The 24,947-nt window shown below is 36.7% G+C and overlaps 4 protein-coding genes and 4 non-coding genes across 8 annotated transcripts in view; 3 read left to right on the forward strand and 5 right to left on the reverse strand.

Moving 5' to 3' along the window:
* The window catches only part of LOC122416582 (uncharacterized), a 31,998-nt gene extending 21,531 nt beyond the window's left edge, over positions 1-10,467 (forward strand). The window contains exons 4-6 of the mRNA XM_043429647.1: positions 8,462-8,766; positions 9,008-9,268; positions 9,910-10,467. Coding sequence (XP_043285582.1) covers positions 8,462-8,766; positions 9,008-9,268; positions 9,910-10,056 — 713 coding nt within the window. The 3' untranslated portion in view covers positions 10,057-10,467. The remainder of the gene's footprint in view (positions 1-8,461; positions 8,767-9,007; positions 9,269-9,909) is intronic.
* LOC122416489 (histone H2A) lies at positions 2,233-2,645 on the forward strand. The gene has a single exon (XM_043429490.1). The coding sequence runs from the start codon at positions 2,253-2,255 to the stop codon at positions 2,625-2,627; it is 375 nt and encodes a 124-aa protein (XP_043285425.1). The 5' UTR covers positions 2,233-2,252; the 3' UTR covers positions 2,628-2,645.
* On the reverse strand, positions 3,107-4,312 carry LOC122416487 (histone H1-like). The gene has a single exon (XM_043429489.1). The coding sequence runs from the start codon at positions 4,241-4,243 to the stop codon at positions 3,554-3,556; it is 690 nt and encodes a 229-aa protein (XP_043285424.1). The 5' UTR covers positions 4,244-4,312; the 3' UTR covers positions 3,107-3,553.
* A 3,090-nt stretch (positions 10,468-13,557) lies between the features above and the next one.
* Positions 13,558-13,676, reverse strand: LOC122416660 (5S ribosomal RNA). The gene has a single exon (XR_006262148.1). It is a non-coding gene; the product is annotated as a 5S ribosomal RNA (ribosomal RNA).
* Positions 13,677-14,007: 331 nt separating this feature from the next.
* Positions 14,008-14,126, reverse strand: LOC122416668 (5S ribosomal RNA). The gene has a single exon (XR_006262156.1). It is a non-coding gene; the product is annotated as a 5S ribosomal RNA (ribosomal RNA).
* A 331-nt stretch (positions 14,127-14,457) lies between these two features.
* LOC122416669 (5S ribosomal RNA) lies at positions 14,458-14,576 on the reverse strand. The gene has a single exon (XR_006262157.1). It is a non-coding gene; the product is annotated as a 5S ribosomal RNA (ribosomal RNA).
* A 331-nt stretch (positions 14,577-14,907) lies between these two features.
* On the reverse strand, positions 14,908-15,026 carry LOC122416661 (5S ribosomal RNA). Its single transcript, XR_006262149.1, has one exon. It is a non-coding gene; the product is annotated as a 5S ribosomal RNA (ribosomal RNA).
* Positions 15,027-16,145: 1,119 nt separating this feature from the next.
* On the forward strand, positions 16,146-20,059 carry LOC122416121 (uncharacterized). The gene is made up of 4 exons (XM_043428820.1): positions 16,146-17,899; positions 18,495-18,702; positions 19,318-19,453; positions 19,870-20,059. The coding sequence occupies exons 1-4, from the start codon at positions 16,804-16,806 to the stop codon at positions 20,026-20,028; spliced, it is 1,599 nt and encodes a 532-aa protein (XP_043284755.1). The 5' UTR covers positions 16,146-16,803; the 3' UTR covers positions 20,029-20,059.
* The last annotated feature ends 4,888 nt before the right edge of the window (positions 20,060-24,947 follow it).

Here is a 24,947-nt window from a genome sequence, read left to right on the forward strand (position 1 = left end):
ATTTTCAATCGTTACGTTAAAACACGATCGCGTTAATTGGCAAAAATGAAAACCAACGGCACGCGGTGTTCCCAAGCGGTCATCCATCCGAGTACTGACCGCGCCCAATGCTGCTTAACTTCGTGATCAGACGAGAATTTTTTTTTTTTTTTTTTAACTCTTTATTATAATTTTTATAAACATTTATGTAACAGATGATGCATCATATGTTATAAAAACTATTTCATTTTCTTTAATTGTACGTAGTCCCTTGGTTTTCAGCTGAACCTACTCTTTGAACCTATTCTGAATCTTGAAATTTTGCCTGCCTATACGTCACTTGTCATTTATAGTGCGACCTGTATCATATTGTGAATGGAAGTGACAACTGTATGTTTTAGGTTTATGTATGGTGATCTCTGGTCTAATCTATCAACTGACTACGTTCAACTTTATTAAACGTTGCCTTTTCGCGGTCTGCTATCGAATCATGCGAAAGACTCGAAATGAAATATGTTCTGCAATGAACTGAACTTAAACGTGATTTACGATTAAAAAATTAAGATAACGCTTTTTTATTGATATGCCTCTATATATGCACCGAGACTCTACCGAGTCTCTTGATGAACCGGTTAATTCTTTTTAAAAAATATGAAAATACTGTTAACTGACTAGTACGACGCACATGTACATCCTGGAATCTAAATAGTTGTGCAACCAAGGGGTAAATGGTGAAATAAAACAACACAGAACCAATGTTCGAGACTTCAAGACGAAAGTTGTTTTGCCAACTGTCATAACATATATACAATATCTTCTCCTGTTGATTCAATGAACATTCTTTATTATGTTAAATTCTTCTGTAACCATCTTCAATTGGCGTACTGTAAAAACTTATTTATTCAATGCACCGTCTCAAAACGTATTTTTGCAGTTATTGCGGCAGTTTCAATATGAATACCTTGGAACCTATCGTATAAGTCAAATTTTTGAGCAAATGAATATTGTATGATATTTTTTGTTCGATTGTTATCAAGGTTTAAGTGGAATGTCTTGGAACTTATTGTAAATCAAGTTTTCAAGTAATCGAAAATTGTATGAAATTTTTCGCCCGATTGTTATCCTGCTCTTTTGATGCTATCATATCCCTTAAGAGGATGGATCAGTCGGTATATCGCAACCGTGAGTGCGAGAGAGATAGCTGCAAATTTCGAAATAAAAATTCTTTGACACAGTTTGACCGATTAAAAAAAGGCTCTGTCAGTCGATTTTTGCCATCGTTCTGCGTAGGCTGACAGAGCCTTTTTTTAATCGGTCAAACCGTGTCAGAGAATTTCAATTTCAAAAATTCCAAGTGAGGTTAGTCGACTGATCCAAACGTCCAAACTCTTAAATCTACCAAGCATATTCATTAGTTTCTTCCATCTTCCATTATTGTTTACCGGTTCTAGTGTTTTCGAGAGCCGCCAGAGCCCTTCCTTATTGACGACCCGTGAATAAGTTCAGTTTATAAAGTCTCTTCATTTTTTAATATTTTGTATGCAGTTTTACGTATGGTGTATACATGTTTTGACTATACCTGTTTCGTTTCACTTGCTAGTATGGTTGTGTGTTAGACTTTTTTGATACAAAGTAGCTCTTCTGATTGGGATTTCGATTTAAGGAGTTTCGGTACAGGCGATACAATGTTGCCATGCTAAACCATGCTAAAAACATAAAAAATTTCAAAAAGTTCAGACTTTCATAAAATTTGGTGAACATATTCTTTAGTGCCAAATTTGATAATACAAATTTTTTAAGATTTTTCTTCTACACAGTTATCGAGTAATTGATCACTAAAGTTGACATGTATAAGCATAGCGTTTCTATATATATACGTATACATTCCGGGCATAAGAAATCTGCTTTAATCCGTAATTACTCGATAACTAAACAGAAGAAAATTTTGAAAAAAATTGTGTTTTCGCACTTCATGTTGAAGAACATTATCACCAAATTTGATCAATTTCTTAATATTTAGACTTCTGTACCGAAACTCCGTAAGATTCATTTAGATGAAAAATTGAAAAGAATTCTGCTAGTAAGAACCGGTGAATAACAGTCGAAGAGTGGGAGAGCCGAGTCAGCCACAGTATCGGCGCACCAATGAGATTGCCCGTCCCAGCGATTGGCGCGCTGGATAGTTCTGTGAGTTTATATATTCGCGTGTTTTAGATTTTCTCGCGTCACTCGTACGCAATACGTCTGCGGATTCTCATATCATCTATTACAAAATGTCTGGTCGTGGAAAGGGTGGTAAGGTCAAGGGAAAGTCAAAAACCCGTTCTAATAGAGCAGGTCTGCAGTTCCCTGTGGGAAGGATCCATCGTCTCCTTCGCAAGGGAAATTATGCCGAGCGAGTCGGTGCTGGTGCTCCAGTGTACCTTGCAGCAGTAATGGAATACTTGGCTGCTGAAGTTCTCGAGTTGGCTGGAAATGCCGCTCGTGATAATAAGAAAACCAGGATTATTCCTCGTCATCTTCAACTTGCTATTCGTAATGACGAAGAGTTGAACAAACTCCTATCTGGAGTCACCATTGCTCAGGGTGGAGTTTTGCCCAATATTCAGGCTGTTCTCCTCCCTAAGAAGACTGAGAAAAAAGCTTAAAGAATTTAAACGTTTAAACGGCCCTTTTAAGGGCCAACAATTCTTCAATCGTACGATCAAACTGTTTCATCTCTAAGATTTTTTAAATTTAATGGCAAATTCAACGTACGTATAAGTTGATTCATTTAAAATCATTGCATTGATGCACTGAAAGGAAGGTCCAAGATTAGAAGGGTGTGAAGGTTCAGTTTCGTGACCGGTAGATAGCTTGTGTCTGGCCTTTAAGAAAACTGACTCGCAAACATATATCTGCCATATATGATCATCACAATGTCGAGTAACGCGCCATTAGTGCTGTTGAATTGTGATAATAATTTTTGTTTAATTGTATATTTTTGGATTTTCGACTGCTCAGGCTCTTTTACCTAATCGAGCACGTCTGAGCAAGTAGTAATACAGTGATTATTATTTGCGTAGATCTACAGCTATGATGAATTTTTTGATTTTTTATCTTATGTTAAATATATTTCAGTCTTACATTCAGTTATGATTCTGGTTCAGATTTCAATACGAGAAAAAAACATATCAGTTCCAATTTCTTGGAATAAGAAGAAAAATGGTAATTGGCTAATAATTATTCGCATTTTTCTATCACGGTTATCGAAGTATATTTCGGTTATATTTTGTCAATAGTCCCAACTAAATTTCTATTTAAGATCATTTTCTGCAAAGAGTAAAAAACCAACATTTTTCAACCATTATTAAAAATTGCTTAATAGATTTGAGACAATATGATATTTTATAAGATCCAGGGAATTTCAAGTATTGAAAATCAAACTTTCGAGTAATTTTAACAAAATGGTGAAATATTTGAGGTAAGCTTGTAAAACTATTCAATAGTGGCAGATTGTTTCAACGTTAGAAATATTTGGTGGCCCTGAAAAGGGCCGATCAAGTTACATATCTGCTGTTAAAAATGAAGTTATTCACTTTTTCGCCACAGCGGTCTTTTTTGCTGCAGTCTTTTTGGGTTTTGCAGGAGCAGCAGCTTTGTTTTTTTTGGGTGTTGCTGGTTTCGCTTTTTTCGCAGGAGACTTGGCAGCTGGTTTGGGTTTCGTTGTTTTGGGTTTCGGTGGCTTTGCGGCGGGCCCCTTGGAAACCTTTTTTTTCTGGGCAACGGCGGTGGCCGCGGCTTTCTTAGTGGTCGCTGCTTTTTTCGGAGTTGTCGGTTTTTTCGGAGCTGCAGCTTTCTTAGGTGATTTTTTCGGAGCCGCGGCTTTGACGGGCTTCTTAGCCTTAGGTTTGGGTGCGTCGGTTTTCTTCACCGCAAGCTTGAATGATCCGGCTGCTCCCTTGCCTTTGGTTTGAACAATAGCACCAGAAGCGACTGCAGCCTTCAGATACTTCTTGATGAAAGTTGCTTGTTTCTCGGTGTCGACTTTGTACTTGCTGGCCATATACTTCTTGATGGCTTGCAAAGAAGAGCCATTGCGTTCCTTGAGATCTTTAATGGCGGACGTGACCATATCGGCCGTTTTCGGATGGGAAGCTTTGGCTCGCGGTGTTGTTGTCTTGGTTTTGGCACTGCTTGGCTTCTTCGTTGTAGCGGTCGACGGAGCGCTGTTTTCCGCCGATTCAGCGACGACTGCTGGTGTCGATGTTGCTTTGTCTCCCATTTTGTTATGAATGAAGAAAACTTCTCTGAACTTCGTTATTTCAATAGGAATTTCCCGTTCCTTACTGATGCTTCGGTAAGATCGGAGTGTATTCGACGATTGAAACGCCACGCGGCGTCATAGCTGCGCGCGTACCATGGAGAGAGGCCCTACTGCACTTGTGCCTCTGTGGGCCAATATTTAAACGATATCGTGGTACAAAATTCATCATTCATTAAACATTTTTCCGTATTATTTTGCTAGTTATTCGCTCGAAATTGTATAAACTATATAGCTTGATACTCTAGTCGTTAGCTATAGGCAACATTTATTGTTTTTAAATATTTGCATTCGAGGAAAAAGATAAGAGTCGAGAGCTTCGCAGAGCCCTACTATACACACTCTTCTCTTAAAAATAATAAATTCTTCCCTAAATTAACAAACAATAAAACTGGAACAGTTTATTTCGGAAGGCTGTGATTATTACTTTCCTTCAGGCAACAGAAAGTCGAAGGAAAATTATTATTTCCGTTCCTCAACGCGACCTAATTCCAACACACAAGTTCGCTCACCCATCTACCAAAGTTTGACAACAACTTTCCTAGATTTTATTGTATACCACAGACAATTTTGAGCATCTTCATTTCTGAAGGGGAATTAGTCGTTTTTGGTTTTTCTATACTCCAAATTCATTTGGAATAACGAATTTTTAGTGAAAACCGTATAAATATAGAGTTCTTCTCTCAACTGAGAAAAAACGGCCGAGGCACTCGAATGAACATTCCTCAGGAGCTATTTTTTGCTTACGTTCGAACACATTTTGATTTTCAATTCAATACCCTTTAAAAATAATTCCTTTTATACCATTCAATTCAATTTGAATGCTGGGATTTTTTTTCATGTTGATTCCAATTTTTGAGAATAGTTTTTGATTTTCCATTTTTTTTTTCAACAACGGCGATGTAACTACCGTTTGCACAGATCATACATCGAAAGTTTTCGAATGAAACTCGGACATTAGTTTTGTAAAATCGAATGGGAAATTACTCATTATTATAGGAAAACTTATGTGAATTGGAAAAACGGGTTAGAATCAATCAATAACTTACGCCCTTCGTTCATTCGATGGAAAACAAAAAGACGCTCGAATCTTCATTGGATTCCGAGAAATACGAAAAATTCATAAAAATAATTTCAAATATTTTAGATTCATTTTTTTAAACACATTTATCAGAGTATTCATACTTTTTATAATTTACGAAAAATGAAAGTGGAATGATGTAGAATTTCACGTCGATCAATTTTTATAGGCAGCTCTAGAAGTTAAAATTTTTTAAAATTCTTTTCGAGCGAGATGAACGTGCAAAATTCTTGAGACCAGCTGTAAAATGAGGCTGTATATTTTTCAGGTTTTTAATTTTCAACGAGAATTTTCAGAGAGTTCGATTTCTACGTAATAAATTCATATTTTATAGTACTGTCATTTTACCTTGAACTCATGAGAAAGGTAGTAAGCATTAAAAAATAAATGCGAAAAACATTAATAACAAAGTGGGTTAAATTCCGTTCGATACTCGATCTATTTTTGACTTCCACATTCGTCAAAAACCGAGGGGCAGGTCAAGGGTGCGGTTCATTGTGGTACTGAGAGTTTTGTGAAATTATGCAGGGCAATTTCATGGAGATGAAGGCAAAAAATCGAACTCATTCGCCTGTAAACAAACCCAAACAAATTTTTTTATTTTAAATCACGTTCCTTAGCAGATGAGTCAGGATTGGATAGAGAAAAACGTTTGATATGATTTTTGGAAAGTGCGATGTCTGATTCACTTTATATTTGTTGTTTCAAAATTTCGCACACGTGGGAACAATTTTCTGGCGATTCTTCTTCCTCATACGCACTCGTGACATTGTCGGTTTACCCGGTTATTTGAGTCCTCTACAGTTGAGCCCTAATTCAGTGCTCATTGAAAATGAGTTTTCAACCCAGCAAAGCATAAAATACATTGAAAAATATAATTGCACTGCATCTCCCTCGCGAAGGTATATTTTCGACCCCAATTATCAACCGTGAAAAAACTCCATAATGTAAAACAATAAAATTCAGTGCAGCAATGCGGTTTTTTATTTGTTAAACGAATTCACAATCGCGATTGTGAATCATGCGATTGGCGACATACGATCGAACCCAACCGTTCGCGGCGACGTCAGTCCCACGAACCTGTGGAGAATCCTTGTACTATGTGCAGAGGCAGGTCCAAAGTGCGCCCACTTCGAGGAAGCGTGAGCCCTTCACATCTCTGGATCGTGAAAATCCAAGAACTAGAAAACTCCAAATTGATGGATTAATTAATCGATACATTCAATAGTAGCTCATTTTTCGTGAAAAATTGAATTTTACGGGAGTTTCTTCATTTTTTCAGATGCAGCTTCAGCTACATCTTCCGGATAAAAGACGTAATGAAATTCCTTCTGGGGACTCTGGTATAGAAAATTGAGCTTCCTGCAAAATTCAGTATTCTCATTTGTCTTGTAAATCCAACTGTTTTCTCATTAATGGCAAAAAGCTCAGCTGTCGAAAGAAAATGATTAATGAGGTTCACACCTGTGGAACGAATCGGCTGATAATGAAAACAATACTATCAATTTCGAAGGCCGCAGAATTATCTACGAATCAAGCGCAAAACCAGGAATATAACATCGGGTCTTTAAGATAAATGATATAAAAACGAAAAATTTACATATGTAGTCAGCTTTGAATTGAAAACTTGGGGCATGTGGGCTCAATGTGAGGATAACACCTGAAACCTAAACGAAGATTACCATTTTTTAAGTCCATTTTTGACAATTTATTGGTTAGTAGTACGGGAACGCTCCAGCCCTGGGAATAAAGAAAATAAAAAAATCCGCCGACTTGAATTAAGCCAAATGCAAGAACAACGCTTCACTTTTATTTAAAGTTCTCTTATTTATCCAACCACCAGTTGATTTCAATAGAAAATTACGTAATATTGTGATAAGAAAGTAATATTTGTAACCTTGATGAAAAATTTGTCGAGCTGGAGCATCGATGACCGTATGACTGTATATTTACGAAGCAGTGGCGTCGTCGGTTTGTATAAATAAAACCAAGGAATTTTTTCCTCAATAAGTACAATCACGAGAACATTTAAAGTGAATCCACTTGTTTGTTTTATGGATTAAGGTCAGGTTCACCTACTGGAGTAATCGGAAAGACAATTTTTTTATCCGTTCAATGCCACTTTAGCATTCAATCTTATTCGTCCATTAATAACGGTAATGTATAAAAGGACGCGTGAAATCCATAGAAAAGCACTTATTTTTGAAGATCGACGTGATTCAGGATGATTCGACAGAGCGGTTTATACATCAGTTTAGTAATATTGCTTATCGTTGCTGGTAAATATCGATCATCTTTTTGAATTTTTTACTAGACGTTTTAACCCTGTCACTAATTCACCTTATTTAGATATTCCACCGGAATTATTGAGGTTATGAGAGCCACCATAATAAAATCTTACCGACTTCAAAATAGTTCTCGACAAATTCAAATCAAGATAGCACAATCAATAACCGTTAAATTTGCGAATGGATATCGATGTCACGATTTCTCGAAAGGGAAGCGCTTCACCGAAATTTCCGTAAACTTAAATAACGTTCAATGATTTTTTTTTATGAGAGTGTGATATAATTGAGTTTCAATCTGTTCATCATTTCCAATCAATTCTAACTTACCGAAGAATGTTATTGCCGTGTGCTCAGATTATGTATCCGTTTCTATGGGAGCAAAAAAATTACGATTGTGATGTCTCCTTAAGAGCATGGATCAGTCGACTAACCTCACCTCGAATTTTCGAAATGAAAATTCTCCGCTCTCGTTTGACTAATCAAAACAAGGCTCTGTCAGCGGACGCGAAAAGATGGCAAAAATACGCTGACAAGGGCTTTTTTTTATTGATCGAACCGTGTCGAACATATTCAATTTCGAAAATTGCAGCTATCTCTCTCGCACTCACGGTGGCGAGATAGCGATTGCTCCATCACCTTAATGAATTTCTCGAGAATCGAACAAATGATCAGATCGTTGATGTGAGGTTAGGTTTATTCCCAGCGGATCAACTGAAAGTTATTTCCGGTTTCTTGTTTTTATACAACACACGTGATTGAATGACTAAAATTGTGATGGCTGATGAGTTGTAATTGTTGTGATTGTTCTAGCTACCAATGCTAAACGACCGCAAAAAGTGATTGGTGGTACTCCAGCTTACCCTGGGGAAATACCGTACCAAGTATCAATAAGGTACCAAGGCAATCATGTGTGTGGTGGCGCCATTATAAGCAATCGTCACGTCTTGACTTCTGCAGCATGTGCACAGAAGTTATCAAACATTCGCAATGCCGTCGTTGTAACTGGTTCTACAATAGTCACAAAGGGTGAAATTCATCAGATCAAACAAGTTCTTTATCACTCTAACTGGAATCGGTACACCTCGGGTGCTCCGAATGACCTTGCTATCATTACGGTACGTTTACCTAAAATTATTTCGAGTTTCATACTTTTTTAAAAGTATTTGTCCAGCCTCTGGCGTTTTGGATTACGCAGGATAGCTTTTGGGTAAGCTTTAACGAGATGATGAGCGTTCGAAAACGAACCAATAAATTTTGTTTAGTACGAACTTCCACCGCAGGATCGTATACTATACCATGACTTCTGTTTTGTTTTTTTATGCATTACGAAAAGTATCCCCGACTTTCTGTTTCTAGCTCTTCAACGGTATGAACTTTAATTATTTTCAAAACAAAATTAATTTGCCGTACGGACCACCGCCGAGTAGAGTGACTGCAACCGTCTCTGGCTGGGGAACCCGCACCAATCCATCCAACTACGCCGGAGTCGGAGATCTCAGTAAGGCGCAGGTGTACACGATCGGTGCTTCTGAGTGTCACACTATATTGCAGAACACTAGCATTATCTGGACGTCGCAGATATGCACGCGCGGTCCCCGAGGAGTCGGTATTTGTTCGGTAATGACTAAAATAAAATTGACTGTGGAAATAATTAAATTTTGGTTGTAACTAATTGTGGGGGGCTCTGCTTTAAAAGGAAAAAAAACGATTGCTTTCGGGAATGTTTTTGGATAAACGGAAATAACTCACCATGGCGAACTTTTCGATATAATTTCGAGGATATTTCAAGAGTAAAAAAACATTTTTTGAATGTGAGAAATACTAATTTGTACATGGTTTATGCGTCAAGTCTGATTGTCCAAGTTTCTCAGTTGTGTACAATGGGCAGATCGTAATTGTTGTCTGCAAAGTTAATTCCAAATTTTTTTCCATTTTCATATATTTTTCTTCCATAAAACCTATGAAAACCCGAAAAAATTGCAAAATTCTATATTTTTAGCGAATTTGAAAAAAAACGCTTCTAAAGAAGGAGAATATTACTTCAACGTGCATAAATACAGAATTTCGCAATTTTTTCGGATTTTCATAAGTTCATATGGAAAGGAAATACATGAAAATGGGAAAAAATCTGGAATTTATGTTGCATGTTTGTGTACTCTTAAAATATCCTTGAAACTACATCGAAAAGTTCCCTATGGACCCCCCTTAAGAGTAGATTTGAACATTTTTCCAGGATAATAATCGTTGTTTTCTTTCAGGGTGATGAGGGTGGTCCTCTTGCGTATAATGGACAACTCATAGGTATTATATCCTGGGGAATCCTTTGTGGTCAAGGTTACCCCGACGTATATACCAGCGTTTATCATTACCTTCCATGGATCAATTATTACATGAGAAACACGTAACTTCATTTATAATGTCGATCGACGCAAGGATATAAGTCGTAATCGTTGACCAGGCATCGAATCGTATTAGGCTTACAAGTAAGTTTCAAGCTGATCTATCACTTGCCTAAGTGCGAGAGATATAGCTGCAAAATGGTTGCACGGTTTACTCGGACGTCCTTGATTTTTTGAGAAACATAAAAGTTACACTTTGTTCTCTAATAAAATAAAAATAACGTGTAACTCATATTTTCTTTCAAATATCAAACTACTCGTAATGAATCGTGCAACAGGATTTTTACCAATTGAACAACTGATACATGACTTTAAGGGTTTTTAGTTAGTGATCTATTGTGTAAATTCCTTAAAACTTATTTGCACACCTAATATGCCATCTGTATAATTTATCAATTAAATACACGTTGTCTTATATACTTTTAATGAGTTTTTACTGATATTTTTTAGCCCTTTCGTTCCTTTTGTATCATGTTTAGGGGGTTGCGTTGGCTCTATCCGTAAACCGATTCTCAAGAATCATATAATGTTGTCAATATGTAATTTTTAATGGAACCGGATATAGTTCAAAGAGTTTTTACAGAAGAGGCTTCGTTCGTATTTACTACTGCAAACATAAGTTTTGCCTCGAGAACACACGAAACAAATTGTACTTTTTTGCAAAAAATGAAGAAAAATCATATCAAATCTCACTTGAGTTGAGAAATTATACTTTTAGAAGCTTTTGAATGGTTCTTGGAAGTTTCAATGATAGGGTCGTCTCTTGAAGAATACGACTGTGACTTAGTAAGGCGCGGGAGGAGGGGGATTTATAGTAGAGCTTCTGAAAGTTTTCAGGATGCTGTGGAAGACAATTTTGCGAATTTAGGTTACATTTAACCTTGATAATCATCGATAACGGGAAGGTCATTATTGAACAAATTGCTATGAAAATGGCACTCAGCATGTAATGTTTTGCAATGAAAAGCCTTTGAGAACATGAAAAAGTATTACAAGGAAAACGGCATTTGCGAAGGATCATGTATCACAGTCGATAAAAAAGTCTGTAGAAATTGAAAAGAATCATTATCAGTGAAGACATTATGGAGGGTACGAAGATGAAAATTTCAAAATTTTGCATTCAGAAAAATGAATAAATGCTTTACAAAAATCCAGCTCATTATGCAATTTTTTTTTAACAATACTAGAAGAAATAGTAAACACATGTGAGAGATGAAAACAGTAATAAAAGTCGCAAGAATCGTATCTACAAATATTAAGGGGTTCTTCGTTCATCGGATTTGACCGTAGATAATGATGTATAGGGCGAATTTATCGAAATTATTCATTGCGGAAACGTAAATTTCATCAGTGTTAGTACACATTGAGAATTTGAGAAGTCTGCGAATTGTTATGGGATGAAAAAAATACTGGATCTGGTAGCAGACAAAAAGCACAAGAATAACGCGTTTGATGCTTTCTTATTTTCAATCCTCAAAAGTGAACAACAAACCGTTACTGGCAAAATAGAGAGCCAACGGCACGCGGTGTTCCCAAGCGGTCACCCATCCAAGTACTGACCGCGCCCAACGCTGCTTAACTTCAGTGATCGGACGAGAACTGGTGCTTTTTTTTTTTTATAGATGTTTATTGTTAAATTCTTCATACATATTTAAACTTTTTTTTTTTTTTTGGATACAACAAAACAGGTAAACAAATCCATTATTTTCTTAACTTATTACATATATGCTTGCAAGCTTACAAGTCTCATACGTATCATTTCTTTTAATTAATTAATGTTTATTTTTGCCATCTTCTTATAAATATTATACTATTACTAACAGTAAACCAATATTCATACTGACCATTTACTTATAGCATGAGGAAAATTATTTTTAATTGAACAGAAAAAAAAAACCTCTACATATTTCTCATTATGTCAGATAATAACTTATTTACATATATACAATTTTATTTTATTTCTGGGATCTTGATTAACAAAATGTAATAGATAAAAAAAAAATCATATGTCTTACGTATTTATATCATTTAACATAAATTGTTTTTTCCTTTCAATTAATTCATTAATATTTACGGCATTCCTACTTAACCACCAATATTTTCTGAAATTTAATCTGTAAAAGTCATTATAATCTCTTTTAGGTATTATAATAGATCCATTAAAGTTGTTTATATTATTTTCAAAGTCATTATTCCGCATTGATATCCTTTTATTTGCCTTATTTCGTTTCCAATGATATAGTATTGGAATATTATTAGCATTTTGAATTAAACCTTTTTGATCACAATATATAAATGCCTGTGGCGTTATATATCCTTTCATTAATTGTCTTTCAGTAACTCTATCATCTTGGATTGTTATACCTCTGATCACTCTATTATTTAATAAATGTAATTTACTGAAATAATCTCTAGTTAATTTTATTGTAAAGGAATCGATTCTTGGAATATTGGCCATATTGTAAATTATTTTATTTTCTATAAAGTGTTTGTAGTCAGAATGAGCAGATCTATTCATGTGTAAACAAGCTCTTAAGCATTTTCTCTCAAATCTCCTTATCTGTTCAAACATCGTATTATTAGTATTCCACCAAACTGGAGCAGCATATGTTATAATCGGCCTTATTAGCAGCATGTATAATATTATTTTTGTTTTATTCGATAGATGCTTGTTGAAAAAAATAGCACAATTTGCTTGAAATGCTTTTTTAGCTTTGACTAACTGATTTTTTAGATGAATGTTTCCTCTGAGTAAATAATCTAAATGCATTCCTAGATATTTCACTTCTTTCTTATGCGGTATATTTTGTCTTAAATTTGTTCCAGGTATTTTTGTTTTTATTTGAAAATTAGTTATTCCAATTTTATTCGAAGATGATAATTGATATCCAGGCTTTCTAAATAAAATTGTTTCACATTTTTGTGGGTTTATTCTTAGGTTCCAATTGCAGTAATATTTATTAATTTTTTCAGTTATTTCCTCTAGTTTATTTTGTACTGTAGTTGCTTTATTACTTTTAGTGTAAACTATTACATCATCTGCAAATGCTATTGCTGATGTATCATTTCCGTTATTTAAATCAAATGAGTTTAATAAGTCACATGTAAATATATTAAAAAGAATTGGGGAGTTTACAACGAGAACTGGTGCTTTCAGCGTGGTATGGTCGTTGGCTGACGGGAAAATTGAGCGGCTGAAATTTTTGCAAATACATCCGCATAAAATCGTAAAATTCCGTAATCATCGAGGCGTCGAAGAATTTGAGATCGTCACGTAATTTTTTTTATGAAAAAATGACATCGCTGCTGGTCCTCTTCGTTTTACTACTCCATTTCCGGTTTTGGAGTAATCAGCGATATTTCTATTTGTCCGACATCTTTGTCCGGGCGTGTGGGTTGAATATGTTTCCTCGTGGTGGAAAAAAAAACATGTGGATATTTCGATGATGAATTCATCATTTTCAACGGTTAAAACAAAATACGATCGCGTTAATTGGCAAAATTGAGAGCCAACGGCACGCGGTGTTCCCAAGCGGTCACCCATCCAAGTACTGACCGCGCCCAATGCTGCTTAACTTCAGTGATCGGACGAGAACTGGTGCTTTCAGCGTGGTATGGTCGTTGGCCGACGGAAAAATTGAGCGACTGAAATTTTTGGAAATACATCCGCATAAAATCGTAAATTCCGTAATTATCGAGGCGTCGAAGAATCTGAGGTCTTCACGTAATTTTTTCCATGAAAAAATGACATCGCTGCTGGTCCTCTTCGTTTTACTACTCCATTTCCGGTTTTGGAGTAATCAGCGATATTTCTATTTGTCCGACATCTTTGTCCGGGCGTGTGGGTTGAATATGTTTCCTCGTGGTGGAAAAAAAAACATGTCGACATTTCGATGATGAATTCATCATTTTCAACGATTAAAACAAAATACGATCGTGTTAATTGGCAAAAATGAAAGCCAACGGCACGCGGTGTTCCCAAGCGGTCACCCATCCAAGTACTGACCGCGCCCAATGCTGCTTAACTTCAGTGATCAGACGAGAACTGGTGCTTTCAGCGTGGTATGGTCGTTGGCTGACCGGAAAATTGAGCGGCTGAAATTTTTGGAAATACATCCGCATAAAATCGTAAATTCCGTAATTATCGAGGCGTCGAAGAATCTGAGGTCTTCACGTAATTTTTTCCATGAAAAAATGACATCGCTGCTGGTCCTCTTCGTTTTACTACTCCATTTCCGGTTTTGGAGTAATCAGCGATATTTCTATTTGTCCGACATCTTTGTCCGGGCGTGTGGGTTGAATATGTTTCCTCGTGGTGGAAAAAAAAACATGTGGATATTTCGATGATGAATTCATCATTTTCAACGGTTAAAACAAAATACGATCGCGTTAATTGGCAAAATTGAGAGCCAACGGCACGCGGTGTTCCCAAGCGGTCACCCATCCAAGTACTGACCGCGCCCAATGCTGCTTAACTTCAGTGATCAGACGAGAACTGGTGCTTTCAGCGTGGTATGGTCGTTGGCTGACCGGAAAATTGAGCGGCTGAAATTTTTGGAAATACATCCGCATAAAATCGTAAATTCCGTAATTATCGAGGCGTCGAAGAATCTGAGGTCTTCACGTAATTTTTTCCATGAAAAAATGACATCGCTGCTGGTCCTCTTCGTTTTACTACTCCATTTCCGGTTTTGGAGTAATCAGCGATATTTCTATTTGTCCGACATCTTTGTCCGGGCGTGTGGGTTGAATATGTTTCCTCGTGGTGGAAAAAAAAACATGTGGACATTTCGATGATGAATTCATCATTTTCAACGATTAAAACAAAATACGATCGCGTTAATTGGCAAAATAGTGAGCCAACGGCACGCGGTGTTCCCAAGCGGTCACCCATCCAAGTACTGACCGCGCCCAATGCTGCTTAACTTCAGTGATCGGACGAGAACTGGTGCTTTCAGCGTGGTATGGTCGTTGGCTGATGGTAAAATTGAACGACTGAAATTTTTGGAAATACATCCGCATAAAATCGTAAATTCCGTAATCATCAAGGCATCGAAGAATCTGAGGTCTTCATAAAATTTTTTCCATGAACAAATGACATCGCTGCTGGTCCTCTTCGTTTTACTACTCCATTTCCGGTTTTGGAGTAATCAGCGATATTTCTATATGTCCGACATCTTTGTCCGGGCATGTGGGTTGAATATGTTTCCTCGTGGTGGAAAAAAAAACATGTGGATATTTCGATGATGAATTCATCATTTTCAACGGTTAAAACAAAATATGATCGTGTTAATTGGCAAAATTGAGAGTCAACGGCACGCGGTGTTCCCAAGCGGTCACCCATCCAAGTACTGACCGCGCCCAATGTTACTTAACTTCAGTGGTCGGACGAGAACTTTTTTTTTTTTTTTTTAATTATAAGTATTGTAGTAGTGTAAGTACAGTATGTGGTGATGAAAGGTTACAAAAAACATAAGAAAAAAAAACCATACGAATAAAGTATCGAGATAGGTAAGATCTGGACTACTCGTTTGTAGTGCTCGATCTTACGCCAGTATCAAGAGTTTGTAGAGATACTGTATCGATGTTGGGTATCATATTTTTGGTAAGAATAGGTATTGCACTCGGGTGGTGCAATATAATATAATATAATTTATACTATAATATATTAATGAAAATATAAATAATAATAATAAAAATATAATATAATAATGCAATATAATAATGATAAAAATATCATTATTATCGTATATGAAAATGCGAATAAATGGAAGAGGGTTAATAAAAATATGTTTTCGTTCAATTGCTCGAATCATTTCCATTATATGTTAAGATTTGACACATGAAATTGCCAAAATAGATTGGACAGTAAAGCGAACTGAGTTTATTTAATCCTCAATAATCATTATAGGGAGAAAAAATAATTACCGTAATGAGGGGAATCAGTTGACCTACTTATACGATCCGTATTCGTTACGTTTCTAAAGGCCTTATTTCATTATTCACTACAATATAGATGGATTCATCTAGATTCGCGGCAGCGACTCTAGTACAAGTACATTTATGTTTCAACGAGTTGCTGCGAGAGACTCTTTACCGGAGCGATAGCGTTTCCAATTGTTTTCGAAAATTTTCAAAATTTGATTCTTGTATAATTAATTAACTATGGTATTTCGGAGAATACTATAAGTTGTCATATTTTTATTTTTTTTTCTTTCGATTGCGACTTCTTCGAACTCTGTAGCTTAACGCGTTGAAGAGATATTAATTTTTTCGTTACTGCAAGGTACTGTGAGTCTTAGACATAGATATAATTTATACCGTGTAGGATCGCATATATCGGGTTGGCATGTATAGGCAATACCAAAGCGTCTAGACGTGAATTCGTTGGTTATATCAACGCTGAAGTCTTGCACTATAGCACTAAATATGTCGAAACGTACTCAAATTATTTTAGTCTGGCTCCGATGATCATTGACCGTTCACCTGACAGCTTCCTCTTCTCAAATATAACCTCTAAGAACGTGACTGGAAACGATAAACGATCTGGTGGAGTGGTATACGATTCCTTGAACTATCCTGGAGCTTTAAATCAGTTATGTAAAAATAATTATGATGATTGCAACGTAAAGTGAAACGTGCAATTGCACGATGGGTAAATAAGTCGATATTTTTTATTCGCTTTGTGTAAATAAGGAAAACACGAAATGAATCTAAGACGAAAGTGAGGTTATATTTATAAATCGTGAAAACATGTTCAAAATAGCCACAATACCATCGCATATCTGCGTGATAAAAAAAACACTCATGTGCCCATTGAGAAAAAAAAACTTAAAAGGTGAGATCGTGAAAAAAATGATGAAAGAGCAGAAACAGTGTTTTGGGGCTCTGTTAGAGACGAAGAAAGAGAAAACAGCCAGGCTCAAGAAAGAAACATCGGGGTTAACAGTGAGAAATAAAAATTTGTCTAATCAAGAAGATTCTGAATTTTTGTGGATGATGAGAGTTTCAGAAGATCGATTGAGACGAATTCGACTGGTTGTCCCAAAAAAACCCGAAGTTCTCTATGATGATTGTATAAAAAATTTTGATCAGAACAATGAGAAACCAGCTCCTCGATCGGCCACAAGTTCGCACCTTTCCAAAACTCAAAAATCAATTATACGTCAAAGTTTTGTAGATGGATATAAATTTAATTTTACTAATGTAGATAAACATTATGTACCCAATACAAAAGTGCATACGAGCCAAAACCTATTAAGAACTACCTCGAAAGGTCAAGAAGATCAAATACTCACAGATAATGCTTCTGTCGGACATTCAAGCTCAACTATTGAGCTTGAAAACATTCCTCTGTCTACTGAGTCTTTACCAAGTTCAACAATTATGAAAGTTGAAACAATGGCCTTGAAACCAAAGGAACTGTCTGTAAAAAGTAGGACCGTAATGACAAGGGCTGTGGCGATGAATTTAAAGCTAAAAATTCTGACTTTGAAACAGAAGAGGGTTGCAGCGAAGCTCAAAACAATGTCTGCACAACCTAAGATAAAGCACTGGAAACTTAAAAATGTAACTTCCAAATCTGATGCTGATTCACGGGTCAATTCGCAAATCCAAGCTATTTTGGATAATATTAAAACGACTGAGTTTTATACTGAAAGTCATAAAGTCTCCAATCCTCGAATTGAGATTTTTCCTGGAATGGAAAGTTGTAAATTCCTCAGTGTTCCAGATGTAACACAAATCCTTAATGCTACCATGAGCGATAAAACAAAATTCAGGCTCAATTGGTACATATCAAAATTCATAGAGAATTTTGGTGATGAAGTCTACACCAGGTATAGACAAGGTGAGAAATAACTTTCAATTAACTTTTAATTTTAATTAACTTCTTTTTTTTGATGACTCTTTTTGTATGCTTTCCTTTCTGTAAATGAATTCAATAATTTTTCCCTTCGTTCTTTATGCTAAACGTTTGAATAAGATTATTGAAAAAGTCTGATAGTTTTCTATAGAATTTGTTTAGAAAATTCTGGGAGAATTTTATTCAAACCATATCAAGTTGAAAGCTGTTCTTTGGTGCATATAGTTATGAGAAAAGACTTGATAGAGTTTTTGATGTAGAAATTTGAAAAAACTGATGTTTGAATAAATATTGAAAAATTGGTGAAAATTTATATGGAGTAACTTTCATTCTCTCTCTCTCTTTCCTATAAAAAACTGATCAACTATTTTCAATTATCCCATTTTTTTCTCACTGCTGGAGTTAGCGTTTATCAGTAGACAATCTTGTCACAGTATTGCAGGTATAATAATTATAGTATTACAATTCATGGACCACTGGTACATAGCTTATGACTGGACATTCAATTTATCATTTACGTTATTTGCATTTTTTCAATTACAAATAAAACTATAAAAATGACTGTTTATCATTTTTCCAGATATGATGCAATTTAATACACTGTTCCAATATGCGATTAGCTGTGAATTGAAGAATTTGCCACATGAAGTACCACGAAATGTGGATGATTGTTTCAAGGGTATTCAAGCAACCCTGAAAGATGTAAAAGACGTCAAGGTGATCGGTTCGCAAATTGTTCACAAAAATTTGGGTTATCGAAGTGTACTGGACTGTGTTGCCTCGTTTAGGTAAATTTAACTACTGCTTTCCTGTCCGCCAATATCATACAACCAAAAAATGTTGTTATTTATAAAATTTTCAATGGAACTGCTCTGTCGGTAAATTTTAATGATTCGCAATAAAAGGAAAAGTAGTTTGGTTGATAAATTGAGGTGGAATGATACACTTGTACTGACAAATTTTCATGAATACCAGAGAGGTAGCTGCTATAGGGTTTTCCAGTATTTTTCTGTTCAAGTTATTGTAGAGCGAAAAGAAAAGATTTAACTTGGATTCTGTCGCAAAGATAATCTATTACGGGATTTTTTTTGGGTCCAGCGTCCAGTTATCAAAACAGCGTTTAAAAAAAATCACATTTTTTAAATTATCCTTACGCACAGGTCATGGTTTCGAGCCAATGTATGAGGATAATTTATGGTATTTTCTTTTGTTTTCCTCGCAGGTAGACCCACTAGAATTCTATGTGACAAATTGCATTCCGCATGATTCATATTTTGGGCAAGTTGCCAGGACTACTCCGTTCGTCTTTTATAGAAAAAATTTCATTTTCTCAGTATATATTCAGAGTTTTCTAAATCTAGATACATCTCTAAAGTTTAATGAAAAAAATCTTTTCATTCTAGAGGAACTCTGTGTATGATAAAGTGGGATAATATGAGGAGGCCTAAAAGACGGACGTCTTACAATTGGAGTACACGGTGTATGCAGATATCTGCGTCCGTGGGTGCATTGAATGCAGGCAACACGTATCCATTTAAGGTAAACTATCGTTGGTTGTGGAATTACTCGATTGCAATTGGGAACGTAATTATGAAAGAATTCCGAATAAGCTCGATTTTTTACTCTTCAACATCGTGTCGGTACGGTAGAAATATTGATTGCGCAACTTTATTTTACCAGTTTCAAAATTCGCCCGTTAGGGGTCTGACTCACCATTGCTGTTCACGTTTATTATCAGTCCGTAAATTTGCGGGTGTCTAAATCTTTGATCCACGACTGGTAAAGTTATTACTTGTGGTTCCAGGATATCTGAGAATATCCTCCGTTATTTCAGCAAAAAATTAAGTAACTCGAAAAGTATTGAATCTCTTTTCAAGTCAATTTTAAGCTCGGATCGTCCGCGTTGAGAAAGTCCTGCGAGGTCCACGCGCTGAATAATAATTTTTGGGTTTCAGATAAAATCGGGTGTTCTCGTGACGGCTTACAGGGACGGGAATCCACCGTCGATAGAGCAACTGGACGAAGATAAATTGCAGTTCTACTGGAAACAATGGCTGCAGAGATTGCGAAAATTTTACGAAACGCACCTCGTGAAAGATGTTCTTGACTGTTAGAACTATATTAATATTAAATCATTGAAAGTCATGGTCGAACTTTTATCTAATGAGATATTACGCTTCTGGAGGAGTGAATTGAGAAGTCGGGAACTCAAGGGCAAGAGAGCAAGAAGGTGATGGCGGCAAAAGTGGGCCGTTTGATATTAAATTTTGCCCGGATAGAGGGGAACCATCGTTAGCACCTGGTTAAGGCTTAACAAGCGCGATATTACCCTCGGCTAAAAGTCCGTAGCGAATAAGAGGTTGCCTAATATTGGTAACTTATGCTCAACTTGTTGAACTGCTTCAAGTATTTCAGCAAACGAGAAATTCCTCGCGTGGAATGAAGCAGAACAGGACAAAGTTGGCAAGAAATTTCGAGGATAAAACGTGATTTACTAGAAGGGATACGAGTCCCTGTCACTTTAATCATACTATTGGGAGAACAGATTAATTACAAATGAAAAACCATGATTAGACAGTTGGGCAAAATTCAAGAGAAAAAGAAAGAGGAAAATCAAGTTTTTCTCTACCCTCTACTTTCCATTCGGTCTATCTTTCCCTATCTTCCCATACCACTTTTCCTTCTACAAGCGTGCATACACACCCAGCAATTATAACTTTCGAAGGCTACGGTGAGCGTTAACCCCACCATTGGTGGAGCCCACTAAGGTTCCCCCGACCTCGTCATGAGCTTATAACGCTCGGTTGCCTCCCATAAACATCGTCCTTCCACCCTTTCGTTCCACGTCCTTCGGGATCGCACCAACTGGCTCTCATACCTGACTCCGTACCTGCAATATAATCAAAATGTTATTTTTCCGAAGATCTCGTGTGCGCGTGTATGGATCGCAGGATATTTATTCATCCACTGATAAGCATGTTTCTGCCATGCGCGATCATAAATCACTTTCTACTTCTCTGCAAGGAAGAAAATTATTCGATTATCGAATTATATTTTCGTTCTTCTGTATGACGGACAAGTACGACTGTCTCTCTATAATCTCTATAAATTGAGGTTATCAGGTTGAGCTATGTAGCATGAAATATTCATCCACACATTTATCCACGAACAGAATCTAATTTTTCACACGTATTTTTCGTGCAGCAAGTGTGAAAATGTGAATTCTTTTTCCAACTCTTCTGTTTGCCGCATTAAAGAAGTTTCTTGATCTTGTAGAACATTGTCTTTCGAATTTTCTCGCTGTTTCCTCATTTTTTATTTAAAAAAAAGGATAACGCGAATTCTTTCTCTCTTTGTAGCCGAATGTGAGTTCTGGGGCTTCTCTTTTTCCATGAATCACCCCCCGGGAAGGAACGAGTTGAGCAAACAATCTGAATGCACGGAATGGTTATTTAAGGAGTGTGGCTACATTCGTCAAAATGATAAGAAATCGATCAAATTTGGTGATAATGTTCTTCAACATCAAGTGCGAAGACACAATTTTTTTCAAAATTTTCTTCTGCTTAGTTATCGAGTAATTACGCATTAAAGCAGATTTCTTATGCCCGGAATGTATGGAAACGCTATGCTTATACACGTCAACTTTAGTGATCAATTACTCGATAACTGTACAGAAGAAAAATCTTAAAAAATTTGTATTGTCAAATTTGGCACTAAAGAATATGCTCACAAAATTTTATTAAATTCTTATCATTTTGAAATTTTTTATGTATTTAACATGGCTTAGCATGGCAACATTGTATCGTCGCTAGCCACCCTCCTTAAGATTTTTCTCTTAAGTCGATTCGTCCACTGAGACTCGATATCCGATAATTATTTGCATCGAAATCGAATGCTTTTTACATCCTAATTTGCAGATTTTCCGAATGCCATGGACAACCTTTTTTTTCGTTCTTGGATCCCTTAAACTTCCGTTTCTGAAATTTTTAGACCTTTATGTCCAATAGCACCCATAAAATAACTGCCTACTTTGCAAAATTTTCGTATATTCGCTGGGGAGCATTTTCTCGAAGGAAATTCGTTCCAGGAGGGAGTGGATCTTGAATAGCGTCTATAAATATGGATCACGCGTTTAGCGTGTTCGTGTGCGCCAGACTGTCATCTCACTCGAGGATCACTGTAATTTTTTCAAGCTAATCCTCGCGAATCCTCTCGTAACTGGGGCATATCCGGGACAGAAAATGTTGCAGTAGGGTTTCGATCCACCCTTCCCCAAGTTCTGTTCTCGCTTATCTCCGTGCGAAGCTGAATCTTGGAAACAATAATTCACCAAGAGGCTTGAAAATGGCATTATTCTCGTTGAATTATTTACTGTTCTATGTGCCGGTGGGAATTGACGGAAATCTCATCGTTGCTTTCGCACAGAAACGTTGTTGGTGCGGTTATTGTCAATACCGATTCTCATTGTTGCTTCATCCAATCGTATCTGTTGATAACTATTTCCAATGAGGGAAGCCCCGTGACCCGTAACAATCGAAAATCCTGTAAGGGGAGTCCTGCTTTAGAAAGTCAAAAAAAAATCGATTCTTTTCGGGAATGTTTTAGGATAGACAGAAATAACTCACGATAGCGAACTTTTCAGTATAGTTTCAAGGATATTGCAAATGAACAAAAACATTTCTTTAATGTGAGAAATACTAAATTGTACATCGGAGGAATCGAGATATTGGAGCGAATATAAAAACAGGAAAGAGAAGATAGGAATGGAAGAATATTGGGAGACGAGGGACACACGAATGGAAATAAATGAAACATGAGCGAGGATGAGGTGTGGGAATATAGGGAGGGGAAGGTCCAACGGGTATGTGGAAAGCAAATGTAGAAAATGTGAGAGGGAAGAGGAAACTTTAGCACACATTTACGAGTGCAGCGAAATAAAAGCGGATATGAGGAAGGCAGAGGTAGAAGGACTACAAAGATAGCTGGAAAAAACAATAGGAGAAGGAGTGGAAGAGAAAATAAATAGAACGCTAAAAGGAAAAATGAGTGAAGAGTTGTGTGAACATGTAAGAGGATACGAATGGTTGATGAGGGAAAATGTAAGTGAAAAGAATAATTGAAGAAAATATACGGAAAGGAAAAGAAAAAAGAAAAACTTGGAAATAAACTACTATTACTACTAAATTGTACATGGTTTGTGCGCCGAGTCTGATTGTCGAAGTTTCTCAGCTGCGTACAATGTGGAAATCGTGATTATTATCTGCAACAAAAATTCCAAGTTTTGTTTCCATTCCCATATATTTTTCTTCCATATGAATTTATAAGAACCCGGAAAAATGGGGAAATTCTATATTTACGGCACGTTGAAGTAATACTCTTCTTCTTTAGAAACGTTTTTTTTTCAAACTCACTAAAAATATAGAATTTTGCAATTTTTTCGGGTTTTCATAGGTTCATGTGGGAGGGAAATATATGAAAATGGAAAAAGAAATCTAGATTTTTTGTTGCAGACAATAATTACGATCTCCACATTGTACGCGACTGAGAAACTTTGACAGTCAGACTTGGCGCATAAACCATGTACAAATTAGTATTTCTCACATTGAAAAAATGTTTTTTTACTCTTGAAATATCCTCAAAACTATACCGAAAAGTTCGCCATGGTGAGTTATTTCCATCCATCCAAAAACGTTTTCGAGAACAATCGATTTTTTTGGCTCTTTAAGGCAGGACCCATCCTTAACCATTGTTCATTCTTCATCACGTTCTGTAGAAGAAACGTTCGAAAAGAGTTAAGTTGAAGTTAAGACAGGTGGGCTAGTCTTTCGGTTCGTAACAGTTCTCCGTAAAGTTCGAGCTCTCTTAATAACGCTTATACGTTTAAGTCTCGTCGCACAAAATATACGTCGGGTGTTTCGAAGCGTGGTCAATTTGGAAACTTTGGTCTCGTGTTGCCGGGCTCTCAGGCCAGAAACTGCGGTAAACTTATAAAATATCCATCTATATGTTTTAAGCATACGGTTGAGCGAGCCAAAGAATAGCGTGTGGAACGAAACGACAGAGATCGAGCGAAGTTTCGACGGTATTAAGTCTTCCTTAGCTCCGTTGTCCACCGTGCAGGAGAGATCGAGCTCTTCCCCTGGACAACCTCAGCGCTCGCCAGACAAAAAAATGTTTTTCATAAACGCATGAGTTGTATGCTCGAAGGCTCGCTCGATGAGGCTTTTGTATCAGACGAAAATCCTCCCTTGCATAAATTATTGATTCGCCGTTAAACGAACGCTCTCTCGTACATTTACTGTCGATACGCATACACGCACGGGCACACACAAATACACTGTTTCATGGGGCTTACGATATAAATTGATAATTACCGGAGAAGTCAACGGAGCGTCCACTCGTTTATCACGTACGACTTTGCGAAAAGCGGGGGCTACTTTGTGCCCACAAAGTGCCTCGTCACTGTCATCACTCTGCGCTAATATCAATCGACTTTCATACACTCTACACTCGAATTCGTTCTCTTCGAAACGTGAATAAAAACAGCCCCTATAAGAAAGGGTGAATTCGCGTGGAAATTGTTCGTGTGATCATCTGGCGGAGTGCTTGGTGATCAACCGAAATGCTTCATCAGTACACATTTTCGCGCTCAAATGTTCGCATGTAAAATGCGAGTTTATTTGGCGCTGAAAATTTATCATTTTCTAATGGTGTTCGTTAACTTAGGTTAGCGAATGCTGAAGCGCAATCAATCCGTCGCAATTTATTCAACTGATACTCGCTGTACGTTTGAATGGAGGACGAAGAAGAAAAAAAAGTTGGCATATTTTTTGTGCGGCGCAGACACTTCTTCCTTTGTCGAGGTCGCAATTTCGGAACAAAACAATAAAGTCAGATTTAATGAGAAATTCGGAAAATGAAAATGCTCTCATCGAGCCAAGAATTCGAACATAGAGTAGCAAAAAATCGAAAGTGAATTTTTCGAGACTATAAAACTTGGATACGCAGAATGGCGATGGCTCGAAAAGGCGAA

Source organism: Venturia canescens, chromosome 9 (assembly GCF_019457755.1).
Source record: "Venturia canescens isolate UGA chromosome 9, ASM1945775v1, whole genome shotgun sequence".
In the NCBI taxonomy this organism is placed as follows: domain Eukaryota; kingdom Metazoa; phylum Arthropoda; class Insecta; order Hymenoptera; family Ichneumonidae; genus Venturia; species Venturia canescens.

Excerpts from the sequence above, each read along its gene's own strand:
- LOC122416489 (XM_043429490.1), top strand. The coding sequence starts at position 2,253 with ATGTCTGGTCGTGGAAAGGGTGGTAAGGTCAAGGGAAAGTCAAAAACC.
- LOC122416487 (XM_043429489.1), bottom strand. The coding sequence starts at position 4,243 with ATGGGAGACAAAGCAACATCGACACCAGCAGTCGTCGCTGAATCGGCG.
- LOC122416121 (XM_043428820.1), top strand. The coding sequence starts at position 16,804 with ATGTTCAAAATAGCCACAATACCATCGCATATCTGCGTGATAAAAAAA. Across the intron at positions 17,900-18,494 it reads CTACACCAGGTATAGACAAG|ATATGATGCAATTTAATACA; the intron begins GTGAGAAATAAC and ends TCATTTTTCCAG. Across the intron at positions 18,703-19,317 it reads GACTGTGTTGCCTCGTTTAG|AGGAACTCTGTGTATGATAA; the intron begins GTAAATTTAACT and ends TTTTCATTCTAG.